The sequence below is a fragment of the Mercenaria mercenaria genome, chromosome 3, assembly GCF_021730395.1.
Source record: "Mercenaria mercenaria strain notata chromosome 3, MADL_Memer_1, whole genome shotgun sequence".
NCBI lineage: Eukaryota > Metazoa > Mollusca > Bivalvia > Venerida > Veneridae > Mercenaria > Mercenaria mercenaria.
In genome coordinates this window covers 72,758,643-72,778,192 of record NC_069363.1, presented here as the reverse complement: position 1 = coordinate 72,778,192, position 19,550 = coordinate 72,758,643, and the positions used below count along the sequence as shown (strand labels likewise).

General features: G+C 37.6%; 2 protein-coding genes across 2 annotated transcripts in view; both read left to right on the top strand.

Annotated features, from left to right (window-relative positions):
• LOC123524418 (trifunctional enzyme subunit beta, mitochondrial-like) overlaps positions 1 to 19,550 on the top strand; it is a 150,832-nt gene that overhangs the window by 64,071 nt on the left and 67,211 nt on the right. The window lies entirely within an intron of this gene.
• LOC123525693 (ATPase family AAA domain-containing protein 2-like) overlaps positions 1 to 19,550 on the top strand; it is a 67,143-nt gene that overhangs the window by 14,697 nt on the left and 32,896 nt on the right. The window contains exons 3-7 of the mRNA XM_053538876.1: positions 5,547 to 5,578; positions 10,917 to 11,161; positions 12,580 to 12,750; positions 13,094 to 13,217; positions 19,282 to 19,455. Coding sequence (XP_053394851.1) covers positions 12,580 to 12,750; positions 13,094 to 13,217; positions 19,282 to 19,455 — 469 coding nt within the window. The 5' untranslated portion in view covers positions 5,547 to 5,578; positions 10,917 to 11,161. The remainder of the gene's footprint in view (positions 1 to 5,546; positions 5,579 to 10,916; positions 11,162 to 12,579; positions 12,751 to 13,093; positions 13,218 to 19,281; positions 19,456 to 19,550) is intronic.

Genomic DNA, 19,550 nt, shown 5'->3' with positions numbered 1-19,550 from the left:
AAATTATGTCCCCTTTTACTTAGAATTTAAGGTTAATTTTGTTGTATTTTCACTGTATCTCAGTTATTACTAAATGGATTTGATTCAAACTTAAAATAGATGTTCCACCTCATCACCCACATCATGTGACATAAGGTGCATAACTCTGACACCATTTTTTTTATGAATTATGCCCCTTTTTACTTAGAATTTAAGGTTGATTTTGATGTATTTTCACTTTATCTCAGTTACTGCTGAATGGATTTGATTCAAACTTAAAATAGATGTTCCACCTCATCACCCACATCATGTGCCCACATCATGTGACACAAGGTGCATAACTCTGACACCAAGTTTCCATGAATTATGTCCCCTTTTACTTAGAACTTAAGGTTAATTTTGTTGTATTTTCACTATATCTCAGTTATAACTAAATGGATTTGATTCAAACTTAAAATAGTTGTTCCACCTCATCACCCAGATGATGTGACATAAGGTGCTTAACTCTGACATAAATTTTTTATGAATTATGTCCCCTTTTACTTTAAATTTAAGGTTGATTTTGATGTATTTTCACTATATCTCAATTATTACAAAATGGATTTGATTCAAACCTAAAATAGATGTTCAACCTCATCACCCACATCATGTGACACAAGATGCATAACTCTGACACCAATTTTTCATGAATTATGCCCCTTTTTACTTAGAATTTAAGGTTAATTTTGATGTATTTTCACTATATCTCAATTACTACTGAATGGATTTGATTCAGACTTAAAATAGTTGTTCCACCTCATCACCCACATCATGTGACACAAGGTGCATAACTCTGACACTATTTTTCTTGAATTGTGTTCCCTTTACCTAGAATTTAAGGTTAATTTTGATGTATTTTCACTATATCTCATTCTGACTGGTAGGGCTCCGGAAATTTTGATAACTCAATCGGTCCGAAACGAAAATCCTGACATCGGCGCTACCCCACCCACCGCATTCCCAATATTACATATTTTGTAAAACGTGATAGGGTAAAGAAATAAGCATGTCATGCATTAAAACTGAGTTACCAGTCACCGCGCGTTACCATACAATGAAGACAGTTATTCAGTGTTATGTGTGATCGTTACTTTGTTTAAATTTCGATGTTTTTCCGAGATAATACGAGGCATTGACACCTAGTGCGTAACTAGTCTAAAAGCCAACGCACGTGACTTCGATACCGTATACACGGCAGATACTTCATGACGGAATTCTATAAAATACAATGCGTCAAAGTGAGTTACACGACACATATTCTCTGCTAAACAGCCTCGGTATTTAAAGAATACTCTGCCGCGGACCGAATGTGTAAGTTATTTGAACCCTGAGATCGAATTTCCCGCATGCATAGTACCAAAACGTCACGCGGGTTGGCCACGGATATTTCATTTCACTTACGTTGTACTTCAATAAGCAACTACATTTTATAAAGTTATATGTTCTCTTCTGATGTAAACAAAATTTCATTTTGAAACGTTTTTTAAAAGACCGATTTGATAAACAGTGCCACTCCGGTTTTCTTTATCATTCGTGGTTGCCCGTCCATTTTTTTCTTTTTTTGTACAGTCGGGTTGCAAAGACGATTTTCTGCATTTGTTTCAACTGGAGCCCCAACAAATGAATCATGTAATTTTTTCAAATCAAATAATTATAAAAATTATTTTTACCGGTTTTCCATGTGATGTCTCATTAAATCAAAGACCTGTAATGTACAATTATAGCTCTTTGATTAAATGCAGCGACCATTTGTTTGTTACTGTGATCAAACATAACCTTTTGGAATAAACCATCCGTTGGATTCTAAATAAAAGAAGTGGATCCCCGTCGAAATGATTTGGATCCAGTCAGAAACGTTAGGAAATTAGTCAAAAATGTTTAATACACCGCAGTCGGCTGTCTGCAAACATTAAAGGATGTGCCGCACGAGCACTGACTGCGTCACGCGCTAATTACGGACCGATTATCAAAGTTACAATCAGACCGATTGACACGTTTATTGATTATCTGAAGGTGCGACCAACAATTTCCTACTTGTCACGTGATCGTGAATTGAGATATCAGACCAAAATTTATACTTTTCTCCATTTTTACGGGACCGATTTTTTTCGTTTTTCCACTTCACGAATCGGTCTGAAAAGTCAAAAATCGGTCCAAAACCGACAAACCGGCAAATTTCCGAAGCCCTGCTGATTGGCTTAGAGTCAAAGGGAAGTAACCTTTTTAGCTCATCTGATTTTTTGAAAAAAAATGATGAGTTATTGTCATCACTTGAGCGGTTGTCGGCGTCGGCGTCTGCGTCGGCGTTGCCTGGTTAAGTTTTATGTTTAGGTCAGCTTTTCTCCTAAACTATCAAAGCTATTGCTTTGAAACTTGGAATACTTGTTTTGGACTTTTGGAAATCAGTTTTCTTGGTTAAGTTTTATGTTTAGGTCAGCTTTTATCCTAAACTATCAAAGCTATTGCTTTAAAACTTGCAACACTTGTTCACCATCATAAGTTGACCCTGTACAGCAAGAAACATAACTCCATCCTGCTTTTGCAAGATTTATGGCCCCTTTTGGACTTAGAAAATATCAGATTTCTTGGTTAAGTTTTATGTTTAGGTCAACTTTTTCTCTTAAACTATCAAAGCTATTGCTTTGAAACTTGCAACACTTGTTCACCATCATAAGCTGACCCTGTACAGCAAGCAACATAGCTCCATCCTGCTTTTTGCAATAATTATTGCCCCTTTTGGACTTAGAAAATCACTTTCTTGGTTGAGTATTATGTTTAAGTCAACTATTCTCATAAACTATCAAAGCTATTGCTTTAAAACTTGCAACAGTTTTTCACCATCATAAGTGGACACTGTACATCAAGAAACATAACTCTATCCTGCTTTTTGCAAGAATGATGGCCCTTTTTAGACTTAGAAAATCATGGGTAGGACAATATTTCTATTACACAAAAAAAAAATCAGATGAGCGTCAGCACCCGCAAGGCTTACTCTTGTTTTAACCTTTGTACTGAGTTTCTTCTCCTTAAATTCCAGGAATTAGTCTATTTTTAGATTTTCAATATTTTAGGTATTTTTCTAACTTTTTTATTATAAGTCCTATGTAAAAAGTAAAAACATTTTTCTGCGGTAACATGGGTCGGTAAGACACTTTTTTGTATTCACTTTTAGTGTATCTCTAATATTAGAAATTTAATATATTTACTAGTATTACTATACTAGTATTATACTAGTATTACTTATATGTGGAAGCCCAGGATGAAGTACTCCCAAAGTATTTTTAAGATTCCTTATGGTTGCCATTCTTCTGTGACAAGACCGTATGGTGGGGGTATGAGTCACTCCTGTGACAGTTCTAGTTTTAAAAGTGTCAGAATTGGGGAAAAGTGCCTCGTGGAGTTTTTAACATTTAATAAAAAGTTAACGCTTTATTTTTCAAGTTTTACTGGCAGGCATTCAAATGAATTATAAATTTAATGTACAAATGTATCCTCAGAATTTGCTTAATGAAATTAAAATTTTATTTTCAAGTTTTTTTTCTAAGTCTGTGTTTCTTTGTTTCTTGATTGATTTGTTCTGTCGCTGCAACAAATTTTGCAGTATACACATTTCAGAACCTAATTAAGATATTTTGAATTTAATATACTGGTATATTAAAACTGATTATGCCTAAGCCTTGTTTGTTTAATACTGATTATTAATTCAAAATTAACTTGGAAGTAGGTTTTTAAAGATATTTCAAGGGAAATATACTAAACACACCTATGGGTCAAATGTAGAATGAATTGCAAAGTTAAAAGCTGTGTTTTCATTTGGGGCTTTGGCACCCTGTCCCCCTACAAAGGCTCTGCCCCTCGACTCTGCTTTGGGACAGTGGCCCCAAACCCCAAGCATATTTTCAGGATTGTCACTTTGACTCTGCTGAAGTTAAAAACTAGAGGCAGCAGTGGTTTTGTTGTCAAGATGTAGGTTGCTGAACACCTCCACATGTGACACCAGTACTGGTTTTGCCAGGAAGCGGGCTTGAGAGTGCTTAAAAAAGCTGAAATAAACCAGTATAAACTAAAAAGCTAGGTCAGTAGGTCAAATCAAACAAAAACCGTGTTTAAAGCTCTGAAGGCCACATTCTCTATCTGATCATTGTACATATTTGTCAGAATGTTTATCTATAAAATCTAGGTCAAGTTCAAAACTAGGTCACTAGGTATAATTATAGAAAATTATGTAAACCCTCTAGAGGGTACATTTTCCATTTGACAATGTGCAGAACCCATGAGTCAGCCTTGTTGGCTCAAGGTCAAGGTCACAACTCAAGGTCAAAGGTTTGAGCCTTCCGTTTTGTGTCTGCTCTATATCTCCTAAACCCCTTGAAGGAATTTTATAAAACTTGGGTCAAATGATCACCTCATCAAAACGATGTGCAGAAATTATGAGTTAGCCATGCCGGCTCAAGGTCAAGGTCACAACTTAGGGTCAAAGGTTTGAGCCTTCCATTTTGTGTCCACTCTGCATCTCCTAAAACCCTTGAAGGATTTCAAGGATTTTCATCAAACTTGGTGTCAAATGATCACCTCATCCAGAACTCATGAGTCAGCCATGTCAACTCAAGGTCAAGGTCACAACTGAAGGTCAAAGGTTTGAGCTCTGTATCTCCTAAACCCCTTGAAGGATTTTCAGGAAACTTGGGTCAAATGATCACCTCATCCAGAACTCAGGAGTCAGCCATGTCAGTTCAAGGTCAAGGTCACAGCTATAGGTCAAAGATTTACCCTTTCACTGTCCGTAGTAGTAGCGGGGATTTAGCTGTCTTTCAGACTGCCTTGTTTTCTTCTGCAAAAGAGGTATGTAACAGAGGACACAATTTGGTGGTTTCCTAATCATAAATGAGCTCATTGCTTCCTATTGCGCGCCCCCCCCCCCCCCCCCCCCCCCATGGAAAAAAATGACCTATAAATGAGCTCATTGCTTCCTATTGCCGTGCTCCCCCCCCCCCCCCCCCCCCCCCCCCCCCCCCCCCCCCCCCCCCCCCCCCCCCCCCCAAACATGGGAAAAAATGACCTTATTTTCAATTGGGAAGTGGCCGAATATTGGACTTTGTTATATAAGGATGAAAAGCCCTGAAACCTTAGTATATGATATACCTGATTTACATAAAACGTTGTCAGCATGTTTGTCCGGGAGATGTTTGTCATCGGACTCGTTCTGAAAAGGCCGGATTGTGAGGCGCGAGCTAGTTAAATGAATGGTTACTGACTTCTATCCGCCTGGCGCCTGGCATAGTGGTAGAAGTTGGGAGGTAATTGGTATGCACAATAAAGGTGTCTCATAAGCCAGATTGGCTGGCCCTTTCAATAGGGGTGACACTGTAATAAACAAGACCTTTACCTTTACCTTTACCTTAGACGTTTCTTGGGTGACCCTCAACAATATTACACCTACCTTACCCCAACCTCATATCCATAGTTTTTCATCATGACCCTCCTGTTCAATTTGTTTTCTATTAAAAACATTTATCTCTTTTTTTCAGGGTTACGTATGTGGAAGACTATGTGAATGAGGGTAAGCTTTTGTTATCCCCAACAGAATGTTGAAGAATTTTGGTGTTGTCTGTCTCAGTTTCCATCTTTCTTTCTGAAGCCAAATCTGTGACATGGTTTGGTTTATTTGAGTAAAACATGTTAGAAATATAACAGACAGAGGGAAGTACCACCCTGCAACTGTGACATTTAAGTCAGTCTGTAATGCATATTCTAATAACTCTGGATAAAGGTCATGGTCTTAGGGACCAAAGTTAACTTTCCTTTCTCGTTTGTGTTTGTTATTACTTCCCATTTTAAATATTAGATGTATTTAAAGTAAGGTGATATATGTGGAACAATAAAAGTTTTCTATTTCCAGAATGCAAACCAAAGAATTAGATAAGGTTTTGCATATATAGCTAAAAATGGTAATTGTAGATAGCAAGTGATATATGCAATGCAGCAATGTTCCCCCCCCCACCCCCCCCCCCCCGCCATTCAATAACTTGAGAACCACTTGACCCAGAATGTTGAAACTTTATAGGATGATTGGACATGCTGAGTAGGTGACCCCTGTTGATTTTGAGGTAACTCTATTAAAGGTCAAGGTCACAGCAGACAGAACATGGATATCTATTTCCGGTCAATAACTTGAGAACCATTAGACCTAGAACCTTCAAACTCCATAGGATGATAGGACTTACAGAATAGATGACCCCTTACAGTTAAGATGACCCCTATTGCTGTTGGGTCACTCCACCAAAGGTCAAGGTCACAGGGGTCTGAATATAAAAGAACTCTTTCCAGTCAGTAACTTGAGAACCACTTGACCCAGAATATTGAAACTTATTAAATAATTGGACATGCAGAGTAGATGCCCCCTACTGATTTTGGGGTCACTGGATCAAAGGTCAAAGTCACAGGGGCCTGAACAGGGAAAACTGTTTCCAGTTCATAACTTGAGAACCACTAGGCCCAGAATGATGATTAGTGGGATGATTGGGCATGACAAGTAAATGATCCCCATTTCAGCCAACCATTAGTGTCCCTTTGGCTTCCGCTCCTGTCCCCTATTGACTTCTTGCCTATATGACTCACTGTGCATTGGGGGAGACATGCGCTTTTCTACAAAAGCATCTTCTAGTTGGACTTAAAAATTGGTTTTGTTCTTGTACAAGTCCACATTTTGTCAAAACTATTTGACATGTGGCTTTGAAACTATGAATACTCAGTGTTTTTCTTACCAGGAGGGGAAGGGGCCCCAGGCCTATGATTTGGGGGAAAAAATAGCTCAGTATTTGGGCAAAGGCGAATAAAAAACTTAATGTACAGTCAATTTTTTGGGAAAACTGCATGATTTAAAATAAATTTTCTGAGGGGAAGGGGCCTATTAACGGCCGATATTATGAAGGAAAAAAAAAACACCCTGATACTTGTTCATCGCCATGATCTCCATCTGTAGTCTGACTATGGTATGTAACTATGTCAAAGATATTTTGGCCCTTTTTATGCCCCCGGCATCTACTGATGCGGGAGGCATGTAGTGATCGTCCTGTCCGTCCGTCCGTATGAGGTTAACCAAATGGGACTGTTTCGTCTAGCGTCAATACCCCTTACTAGAATGACTTGATACTAATGCAGATGTAACCTGTGAACATTGCTCATCTTCAGACATCACATGACCTCAGTTTGACCTTGACCTTGACCTCATTTTGGACTTAGGTTGCTTTATATAGGCCATCTCTTGTTTAACCAAATGGGACCGTTTCATCTAGCATCAATACCGCTTACAAGAATGAATTGATACTAATACAGATGTAACCTGTGACCATTCCTCATCTTCAAGCATAACCTGACCTCAGTTTGACCTTGACCTTGACCTCATTTTGGACTTAGGTTGCTTTATATTGGCCATCTCTTGGTTAACCAAATGGGACCATTTCGTCTAGCATTAATACCGCTTACAAGAATGAATTGATACTAATACAGAGGAAACCTGTGACCATTCCTCATCTTCAAACATCACCTGACCTCAGTTTGACCTTGACCTCGTTTTGGACTAAGGTTGCTTTGTATCGACAAGGATGCCACCGGGGGCATCAAGCGTTTATTGAACGCAGCTCCTTGTTGGACTTGGAATTGGTTCAGTTTTTGTATCAGTCCATATTTTGTGTAAACCGTTTTACTTATGGCTTTTAAACTTTTATCGTTTGTTTATAATAATAGTATCTATTTGCAGGCAAGGTTACGTAACTCTGTCAAATATTTTGACTGAATTATGGCCCTTTTTGGACTTGGAAATTGGTTCAGTTTTGGCACAAGTCCATATTTTGTCTAAACTGTATGACATATGGCTTTGAACTTTGACCACATATTTACCATCACAGTTTTCGTATGTAGGCAAGAGTACACAGTGATTTTTTTTGCGTATTTTTACTGCCGAATATCGGCACTTTCCCCTCGCCAAAATAGGCCATTTTTTCCCAAAAAATCGTCAATTTTTCCCCTAAAAAAGAGATGTTTTCCCCCCTCAAACTATAAGATTTTATTTCCAAAATGTAACAGTTTATATTCGGGCGTGAGATCAGCGATATCTAACATGAAATTGGCAGAAATGGCATCAAAAACGTCCTTTTTAAGATCAAAATCGCATCAAGGTTACCGTCGCGAAAACACGTGACAAACAAAATATTGCCGATTTTCAAGAGAAATATGCACTTTAGTCGGTTTAAATATGTTCCATTATGTCATTTAATCATTTATGGTAATGAAAAATGACAATATCTCTCCTAGTTTTTGAAAAATTGGAGATCAAAATTGCCGCGATTGTACCGATTTTCGGATAGTCAAAATTTCGGACGTTATCAAATTTCAAGGGCATGAAGTGAAAATTGATAAATACAATTATTACAAGTTGTACAGGGATATAAATTAACACTCAGACCCTATTAGCCAACTGGGCTCCTAACAGGCAAATTCTAGGGGCCCAGCCTAAAAGTTAGGGGCCCAGCTATTATTAGCGGAAAAATATACTAACAGCGGTTTAGATCGACATACTTAATAGTAAGTCTTGTAACTTGCTTCCTGCTAAAATACATCAATTTCTTAAATATAATTACAGAACACTCATCAAACTCACACTGAAAAGGAAAGTTGTAATCAACCAGTGCATGACATGTTCTAAATATAGGACACAGCCTCTCAAACACAGACGCACTTAAAGTTTAAATGATTTTTGCAGCACTAGAGGATTTGGGTTGTTTATGGGCATTTTGATAGAGGCTGCACGCTTATGGACATCTGAATTCTAGTATTTTGTTACATTGTCGAGTTACAGGACTCGCAATTACGAAATTATTACTTGTACAAAAAGTACAAACCATGTTGCGATCGGTGTTCTATGCAGCCGCGGTCTGTTAACAGCCCATTTTTCATTAAAAGTCCTCATTGGCCTTTAGGTCTTTAAATAATCCTGATAATATTTCGTTTTGTCGCCGCGACCGGCCGTTCTAAGCTCTTTAAGGACATATGCTAGAATTTGGTGTGAAAATTTTCCCAATAACAGAATTTCTTTAAACTTTGGATATTGAAGGACAATCATCTAAGAAACAAAAAAATGCAATAAAAATCATAGGTCACCGGATTCGAAAAAGAGTTATCTGCCCTTGAAAACGTCATTTTTGGGGGAAATGCCCATCTCATATACAGGGAATTCTAGCATACGCCTTTAACCTCTACTTTCTCATGCTGTATTTCTATGGAGTAAATGATCCGCGTATTCCGATTGGTCGTAGTATATATCGGTAATTTTGATTGGTTGATTTAAGTGACGTAGTGCATATTAATAAGACAGTCTCGGAAAAACCCAGAATATTGACATTAATAGGAGAATCCAAAGCCATTCGCCGGCTGGGCGACTATTTCGGAAAATTGACTCGACAAGCTTCAAATATGGTCGCACTGGGCGACTGGGCGAGTGTTAATTTATATCCCTGTTGTATTGGTGTCTTAATTTATTTTATCACCCAAAAATTTCACGATTTCAAATCCAAAAGTGGTTTTGAAAAAATATACACTCTTCAAACAACATTCAGTAAGGAAATGTACAGATTTATATCACTTAGTATGGAAATTAAACATATTTCTATTTTTCCCAATTTGGGGAATTATCGCGCTTATTTTCCCAATTCAGCGGGCACAGGCACCTTTATTTTTTCCAAAAAAAAGTCACTGGTACATAACTAGGACAAGGATTGTGGCTCAGTTATGGCTCTTTTTAGCTCGACTATTCAAAGAATAAGTAGAGCTATCCTACTCACCACAGCGTCAGCGTCACATCTTGGTTAATTTTTTTGTACCAATCCTCATTTTGACAAAGCTTTTTTAGATAAAGCCTTGAAACTCCCAACACTTGTGTACCATCACCATGTCAAGTTTATGGCAAGAGTATATAACTCCATCAAGGATTTTGGTTGAATTATGGCCCCTTTTAACTTACAAATATTGGTTAACTGTTCAAGCAAGCAACTAAATTCAGGTGAGCGATGTAGGGCCATCATGGCCCTCTTGTTGCATTTGTTTATTGTTTATTTGTTTTTAACGCCGTTTTTCAACAGTATTCAGTCATGTAACGGCAGGCAGTTAACCTAACCAGTGTTTCTGGATTCTGTACCAGTACAAACCTGTTCTCCGTAAGTAACTGCCAACTTCCCCACATGAATCAGAGGTGGAGGACTAATGATTTCAGACACAATGTCGTTTATCAAATAGTCACGGAGAACATAAGCCCCGCCAGAGGATCGAACTGTTGCATTTGTAGCACAGCTTAAGAGCTATTCGACTTAGCATACAGGGTGAAGAGACAATATGCAGAGGGTCAATAGATTATTAAGGTCTCAAAGTAAATGAAATGTCCGAATTACATATTTATCATAATCAAAAATTGTTGTCGAAAACCTGCTACACTGTAAATAGAAATCTGTGACATAGAAACATGGCTGGTCATTAAATCATTGACATTTAAGGGGGAAAAAAGCATTATGTTTATTTAGCTATTTTTGTTTGTTTGTTCAAAGATGGTCACATATTTGATGCAAAATAACACTAAAAATGATCAAAAACAGGTTCGATTTGAACAGACTTACCAATTTTGTGAAGTGTCAAACTTGTTTCCACTGACAGCAAATAACATAGAATTCTTCATGAAATCTGTGACAATTTGCTCAGACATCTGAGTATCGTCAAAAATTTCTTCTTTATGTGACAGACATCCCTAGGCATGCAGTTAGAGCTGTCAGCAAATAAAGCTACTATCTTTACATTATTGGAAGCAGTTGTAACTAGCCTGATGTTAATAAAGTAGATCTATTGTGATGCAGATACAGACAGTGACATAGATTTCCCAAGGCAGACAAGACGTGGTCGGCGACATGCATCTTTTAAGGATGTTGATGATGAAGATGGTGGTGCTGGTGACAGAAAATCATCAAAGGGGCGTGGAAGATCACCAGGAAGACTGAGATCTCTAGGACAACAAGGAAGGCCAAGATCTCCAGGGCGACCACGTAGACCTCGAAGAACTGCAGATTACCTCGTTGCACATCCAAGTCCAAAACAAATTAAGGTATAAAAAGACCTGTTTATTTCAGTGAAATGCAGATTGCTTTCACTGTTGAGACAGATGTATTAATAGTTTTTTTTTTATTTTGAGGAGTGGGCCCTATGGCTGTGTGGTTCATGTTGCCGGCTAAATCTTTTGTCCCCCTCTGTTGTGGGGTTTGAAACTTTGCTTGTTGTATTGAATTCTTCTATGTGTGGTAGCCATCCAGTTGGTTTTTGGGTTGTCATTGTTTTACCGTAATGCTCGCCTGTACCTCAACTTCGGGGCACATGGAGGTTTTCACTGAAAGTCACTGTATGACCTAAAATTTTGATTGTGCGAAAACAATAATTTTGAGAGACCCTTTTATTTGCTTTTTGTATTGTTGGACATCTGTCTTCAGTCCATCGCAATCTGCAGTTTCTTTGAAAAAGTCTCTTAAACCACCAATAGCACAGGAATGTTCCTTGGGTGGTCCCCTTTCAGACTCCCTAATCTATGTCATCCATGCAGACCTCAGATACTGGTGGCTCAGGTATGAAATAATTTCACAGAAATGTTCCTTAGATGACGCTATAAAATTCAATCATTCTGTTTCATCTATAAACTTGACAGTCATGGGGCGGGACTAGTTTTCCCTACCTGGCTCTATGGAAACTTGGAAAATGTTCTCTGAAACTGCTGACCTGATTTCAAAATAACCCTGTACCAAATTCCTTCAAGCCAGCCCATGTAGCTCAATAGGGAGAGCACAGATCTATGGATCGCAGGGTCGCGAGTTTGATCCCCTGGCGGGGCATATGTTCTCCGTGACGATTTGATAAAAGACATTATGTCTGATATCATTTTTCGTCCGCCTCTGATTCAAGTGGGGAAGTTGGCAGTTACTTATGCAGAAAGGTTTGTACTGGTACAGAACCCAGGAACACTGGTTAGGTTAACTGCCAGCCGTTACATAACTGAAATACTGTTGAAAAAGGTGTTAAACCCAAAACAAACAAACAAATCAAATTCCTTCAGACCATGTTGTTTGTTAGAAAAACATAGCTGCCAGAGGGCCAGGTTAGTTTTCTCTATATGGCTGTATAAAAACTTTAAAAATCTTGTCTGAAAGTGCTAGCTTCATTTGAAAATAATCTCACAGCAATGTTTCTTTGGTGACCTTCTATAAGTTTCCTTCAGATAATTCTGTTTGGTTTAAAAGCTTGGCATTCTAGGGACTTTGCTAGATTTCCCTATATGGCTACTTTGAAATTCTTGTCCTCTGAAACAACTGGCCTGATTTTCAAATAATTTCACAGCATTGTTCTTGATCCAAAATTATTCAATTCAGCTGTGAATGTCAGATAAGGGATCTAGGACCATGGTGGCTTACTTGTTATACCTAAATATTTTGTAGTAATGTATTACTGGGAATATTAAATTTTCTTCTGATTATGCAGATGGAGCAATTAGCTGATTTAGATGAGAATGGAGTCAGGCGAAGCTCACGTACACGTGGAATGATGTATCACACCTATGATCAGAAAGATTTGGAGAACAGCTATGAAGAAGAACCATTAAAGAAAAAACAGCGTCAGGAAGTTGGGATGGATGATAACCAAGATAATGATGTAAGTTTTGTCTACTTTTAAGCTTAGTTTTATGATTCTTATTTTATGAGTTTTGTATAACGTTATTTCTTAATGTTGTTTTGAATCAACACCCACCACTACATTACACCACACATTCCTCTCAATATACACACCGCAAAAATTTTGTTTTAAATTTTACTTCTTCCTCAATATCTAGAACTTCAAGGGGTATATTTCGTGAAATCTACGTTTGACCAGTATTGCAGTCAGGCTGATCATTTAATTGACATTTACGAATATGCTGTCTAAATTTTCATGTAATATGTTTGTACTGATGAGGGTTTAATGGTTGAAGTTGATGCAGCTATTTCTTTGTTGACAGGATTTTACAGATATATATAGTCGAGTAAAGCGTCAGCGTAAGACAGTGAAGCGTGATATGTATGGTATGCCGATTGAGACAGACAATGAAGAAGTGGATGACCAAGAAGAGGAAGATGAAGAGGGTGCGTTTAATGCAATAACAATTCACAGCTGGTTAATTGTAATCACAAATTATTCTAAATAGTCACAATAAAGGAAATGTATATTTCAAATACTGTAGGGGTTAAAAAATCATTTTATTACAAAACATTATTTGGAGATTCAAGGAGCCTTTCCTTTGCGAATATTTCTTTACCTTATTATGTTCCTAAAGGGACATACTATATGATGATGCAGGCTGTTAAGTCTATCAGCAGGTTGTCCGTCTGTTTGCAGTTTGTTTCTGTTCAACATCATAAGAATGCTTTGACCTAAGTGACTTACAAAAAATTTGAGAAATCTTGAGAACCCATTGATCTAAGGTCCTTGAACTTGGTAGGCACAAAGCCTGTGAGGATGGCATTTATATAACCTGTATTGATTTTGAGATCAAAGGTCAAGGTCACAGTGTCTTTTATGTACAAAAACTGTTTCTGCTCTTAAGAACCCTCAGACATGGCAGGCATAATGCCAGTGGACAGTGCATGTTTTTAGCTCACCTGAGAATGAAGTGCTCAAGGTGAGCTTTTGTGATCGCCCTGTGTCCGCCGTCGTCGTCATCTGTCCGTCCGTCGTCAATAATTTGACTGTTACACTGTAGAGGTCACAACTTTGGCCCAATCTTAATAAAACTTTGTCAGAAAGTTACCCTCAATAAAATCTTGGATGAGTTCGATCTGGGCCACCAGGTCAAATCAAAGGAAAAGCTAGTTAACGCTCTAGAGGCCACATTTATGATCATATCTTAATGAAACTTGGTCAGAATGTTAATCTTGATGATCTTTAGGACGAGTTTAAATCTGGGTCATGTGGGATCAAAAACTAAGTCACCAGGTCAAATCAGTGGAAAAGCTAGTTAACACTAGAGGCCACATTTATGATCATATCTTAATGAAACTTGGTCAGAATGTTAATCTAGATGATCTTTAGGTGAGTTAAAATCTAGGTCAAGTGGGGTCAAAAACTGGGTCACCAGGTCAGATCTAAAGTAAAGCTTGTTAACAATCTAGAAGCCACATTTATTACTGTATCTTCATGGAACTTGGTCAGAATGTTAATCTTGATGATCTTTAGGTCAAGTTCGAATCTTGGTCATGTGGGGTCAAAAACTAGGTCACTAGGTCAGATTAAAGGAAAAACTAGTTAACACTCTAGAGGCCACATTTATGACCATATCTTAATGAAACTTGGTTAGAATGTTAATCTTGATAATCTTTAGGTCAGTAGGTCAGGTGAGCGATATAGGACCTTCATGGCCCTCTTGTTTGGTTAATGGGTCTGAGGTTAAAGTCAGAATAGCAGTACATATATAAAAAGTAGGGATGGGAACGAATACTGAAATCAATATTCGAATATATTCGAATATTCGGCATGTTTTTACGGAATTTTTAAATCTTATTAATTGATTGGCATATACACAATATATTCCGCTGTTTAAAACGTGACTCATCGTACGTAATAAGGCCTAAACATGTTTGTTTCGGGTAACCCGACCATACCTAGTTAGCAGGCCTCCTAGTGAAACCTTTAAAACCTTTAAAAACCTTTAATTTCAGAGCAAACCTTTAAAACCTTTAAATCTTCTGAAAAAACCTTTAAAACGGCCAAATAGCCTGTAATTTTCACTCAAAACCTATATTTTTGTTCAGACTGCAGGGGTTTTTTTTACGACTGGGGGAAGAGGCCCCAGCCTGTCATTGGGGGAAGAAAATAACCCGCGACCAGCAGTTTTGGGGGACTTTATCACTCGGGGGAATTTACAATTATGCATAATAAACACTTTAAACTATGTTTTTATTACATATTCTTGCAACTTTTAGCAACTATACACACTGTCACTTAGCAATAGATGGACTTGCACTAATGTTAACTTATCATTGTAAGAAGGTGGGTGGGGAGAGTTGAAATGCTCAAATCATTGAATATTTAAAGGTCACATGCTTTTATTCACAAAAAAATGCTTTAAAATAAGAGTTGCTTTTGCAAGAGTCATCATATTATTATTAAATGCATACTTTTGTTGGCTTTTTAGCTCACCTGTCACAAAGTGACAAGGTGAGCTTTTGTGATCGCGCGGTGTCCGTCGTCCGTCCGTCCGTGCGTGCGTGCGTCCGTAAACTTTTGCTTGTGACCACTCTAGAGGTCACATTTTTCACGGGATCTTTATGAAAGTTGGTCAGAATGTTCATCTTGATGATATCTAGGTCAAGTTCGAAACTGGGTCATGTGCCATCAAAAACTAGGTCAGTAGGTCTAAAAATAGAAAAACCTTGTGACCTCTCTAGAGGCCATATATTTCAAAAGATCTTCATGAAAATTGGTCAGAATGTTCACCTTGATGATATCTAGGTCAAGTTCGAAACTGGGTCACGTGCCTTCAAAAACTAGGTCAGTAGGTCTAAAAATAGAAAAACCTTGTGACCTCTCTAGAGGCCATATATTTCACAAGATCTTCATGAAAATTGGTCAGAACATTCACCTTGATGATATCTAGGTCAAGTTCGAAACTAGATCATGTGCCATCAAAAACTAGGTCAGTAGGTCAAATAATAGAAAAAGCTTGTGACCTCTCTAAAGGCCATATTTTTCATGGGATCTGTATGAAAGTTGGTTTGAGTGTTCATCTTGATGATATCTAGGTCAAGTTCGAAACTGGGTCACGTGCGGTCAAAAACTAGGTCAGTAGGTCTAAAAATAGAAAAACCTTGTGACCTCTCTAGAGGCCATATATTTCATGAGATCTTCATGAAAATTGGTCAGAATGTTCATCTTGATGATATCTAGGTCAAGTTCGAAAGTGGGTCACGTGCCGTCAAAAACTAGGTCAGTAGGTCAAATAATAGAAAAACCTTGTGACCTCTCTAGAGACCATATTTTTCATGGGATCTGTATGAAAGTTGGTCTGAATGTTCATCTTGATGATATCTAGGTCAAGTTGGAAAGTGGGTCGCGTGCCTTCAAAAACTAGGTCAGTAGGTCAAATAATAGAAAAAGCTTGTGACCTCTCTAAAGGCCATATTTTTCATGGGATCTGTATGAAAATTGGTCTGAATGTTCATCTTGATGATATCTAGGTCAAGTTCGAAACTGGGTCAACTGCGGTCAAAAACTAGGTCAGTAGGTCTAAAAATAGAAAAACCTTGTGACCTCTCTAGAGGCCATATTGTGAATGGATCTTCATGAAAATTGGTCAGAATGTTCACCTTGATGATATCTAGGTCAATTTGAAACTGGGTCACCTGCCTTAAAAAAACTAGGTCAGTAGGTCAAATAATAAAAAAAATACCTTAGTGACCTCTCTAGAGGCCATACTTATTCATGGGTCTGCATGAAAGTTGGTCTGAATGTTCATCTTGATGATATCTAGGTCAAGTTTGAAACTTTGTCAACTGCGGTAAAAAACTAGGTCAGTAGGTCTAAAATTATTAAAATCTTTTGACCTCTCTAGAGGCCATATTTTTCAATGGATCTTCATGAAAATTGGTGAGAATGTTTCACCTTGATGATATCTAGGTCAAGTTGGAAACTGGGTCACTTGCGATCAAAAACTAGGCCAGTAGGTATAAAAATAGAAAACCCTTGTGACCTCTCTAGAGGCCATATTTTTCATGAGATCTTCATGAAAATTAGTGAGAATGTTCACCTTGATGATATCTAGGTTAAGTTCAAAACAGGGTCATGTACCTTCGAAAACTAGGTCAATAGGTCAAAAATAAGAAAAACCTTGTTACCTCTCTAGAGACCATATTTTTCAATGGATCTTCATGAAAATTGGTCAGAATTTTTATCTTGATAATACCTAGGTCAAGTTCAAAACTAGGTCACTATGTCAAAATAATAGAAAAAAGCGAACGTTCATACTCAAAACTGGGTCCATGTGGGAAGAGGTGAGCGATTCAGACCATCATGGTCCTCTTGTTATTTCAATTGTACTAGAAAATCTTGTAAGAAAGGATAAGAAAGTCCGAAAATCACGATCGCAAAAACGTGTGATAAATATGAAAAAAACGAAAGCAAACATTAAAAATTCTTGATAAAATTTCATCTTTTCACCAGAACTATTCCATACTAATAATATCTGATTACTTAAAACATTAATATTTTATTTTGCTCTAGCAAAATACCTCGGCAAAGATAATAAATTTGCGTAACGGCCGACCGGCTTATTTAATCGAATCAAGCACATAAAATAATTACTTTAAATTAACAACACATATTACACAATACAGCATAAGCTGTTACCGCTAATTAACAAGTGGTACAAACACGATAATCTGACGCTGCATTGTTTATCAATCATCTATATTACATACTGATGATAACCACGTGTCACTCGGCGCGTGGCGTGATTGACATCTGTCAGTAGCTAATTAACATACGACGCTCCGCCTACTGTCATACTTACGCTGGTGTCGACAAACAGTATGAAGTTCACTGGGATTTTGATTGGTAAGGGGCAGAGCTTTCGAACTCGTTACGCATCAAAGAGTATTACCGCGAGACAAGCAGACGCCCACGGCATATTATGTGCGGGTCAGATACGAGTTTTTATCGATTTTCGCTGGTCAAAACCGGAACCTCGGGTCCACTGAACGCTCTTCTAACATTTTTCTACTATTTCTAAAGGTTTTCACACCCATTGAAAATTGTGAAAGACCGTCTGCAATTGTGAACGGGTCCGATATTCGGTCGGGAAAATCGCTGGGAGTAATCTCCATTGCTTTGTTTACGATTTTGGAGGGGGGGAATTTCGGACGTAGGGGAATTTCGACTGCGGTAGGGGAAATCCTTGGCTGTGGGGGAAATCCTTGGCTGGGGGACAAGGACGATATTCGGCCTCTGCTATAGAATAAAAAAAGCCCTGAACTGCTTGCCGTGCCAGTTTAAAGCAAGTAATGGTTATACTACTGTATTTCTTCCCCCCTTTTAAGTGTTGTTATTAGGATACTGCTTGTGTATCTTTCATCTTGAGTTTTTCAGAATGCTGTTGTGTTCACCAGACCACAGACATGTAGTAAATACCTATATATATTATGTGTTTTCAACGAGAATTCCGACAAAAATAGCCTTTATTTACTCTTTATTTTTTAATATTTTACACTAAAAGGCCTTTATTTCCATAGATTGGAGCCTTTATAAAAACCTTTATTTTTGTTCAGGCATGCTAGGAGGCCTGAGTTAGACCCACCGATCCTAGTGTTTTATTTCACGACTCTGTGAGTATAATCATGAACATATTTAACTAAAGTTATTCAGATTTTTAGAAGAAACATTCAAATCGATTAAAATTTAGACCGTCGCAACGTTATCTAAAAATAGCAGGTCGTCCAATTCAAGCACATGTCGCGCTGTTGTATGACCGCCACCATTTTGGAAATTTTCAGTCTCAGAGTAAAAAGCCGACAAACTTAACGAAGGCAGACTAAACCTCCTTCAACATGATCATATATTATTTCTTGATTTTTTACAAACTACTTCAAAATTTATTTCAAATACGGCCGATTGCCTGGGCGCTGTGGATGAAAACCGTTTCAGTGGACGATATGAAATGTTAAACAAAATTTTGCAAAAATATCGCCAATATCTACAAGTTTGGTATTGTTTTTGAAAAAAAAATCTAAAATTTGTTACGTAAAACAGGCGCCAATATAAAAGGAACAAAAGATAAAAAGATATCACATTTACGCCTGGTGCAAACTGTTAATCCGTAACGATGACCCCTCGCTGTCAATTATGCATTGCAATTTTCTTGTTAATTGGACCATTTTTGACATGTATCCCATTTACACCTGTTGCAAACAGTTAATCCGTAACGGTAGCCCCTGCCAATTATGCATAGCCTTTTTCTTGTTAATTGGACATCTTTTGATATACGATAAACAAACACGACAGAACAAACGGTTTTATTCTGAAATATTCCAAATAAACTATACTTAATATACACTAATTTACGAATATTCGAATTTGATTTTCATATTCGAATATTCGGCCGATTTTCAAATATTCCCTGATAAAAAGTTAACATATATTCATGTTTGTTATTTTCAGATGACAGCTCAGATGGAGAGGAGGATGATGATGATGACAATGATAATGAAAATGAAGATGATGATAACAATGAGGATGATGATGAAAATGAAGCAGAAGAAAAGAAGACAAGAAGATCATACAATCTGCGAGAGAACAAACCAAGAACTCAACATTATATAGCACCTGTTCAAGGTAACCATAACCGACTTAAATTAACAATAGTAAGCAGTATCAGTATAATGAGCTGTAAAAGATACAAAGTCTTCATGTGTGTACTAGATATCACA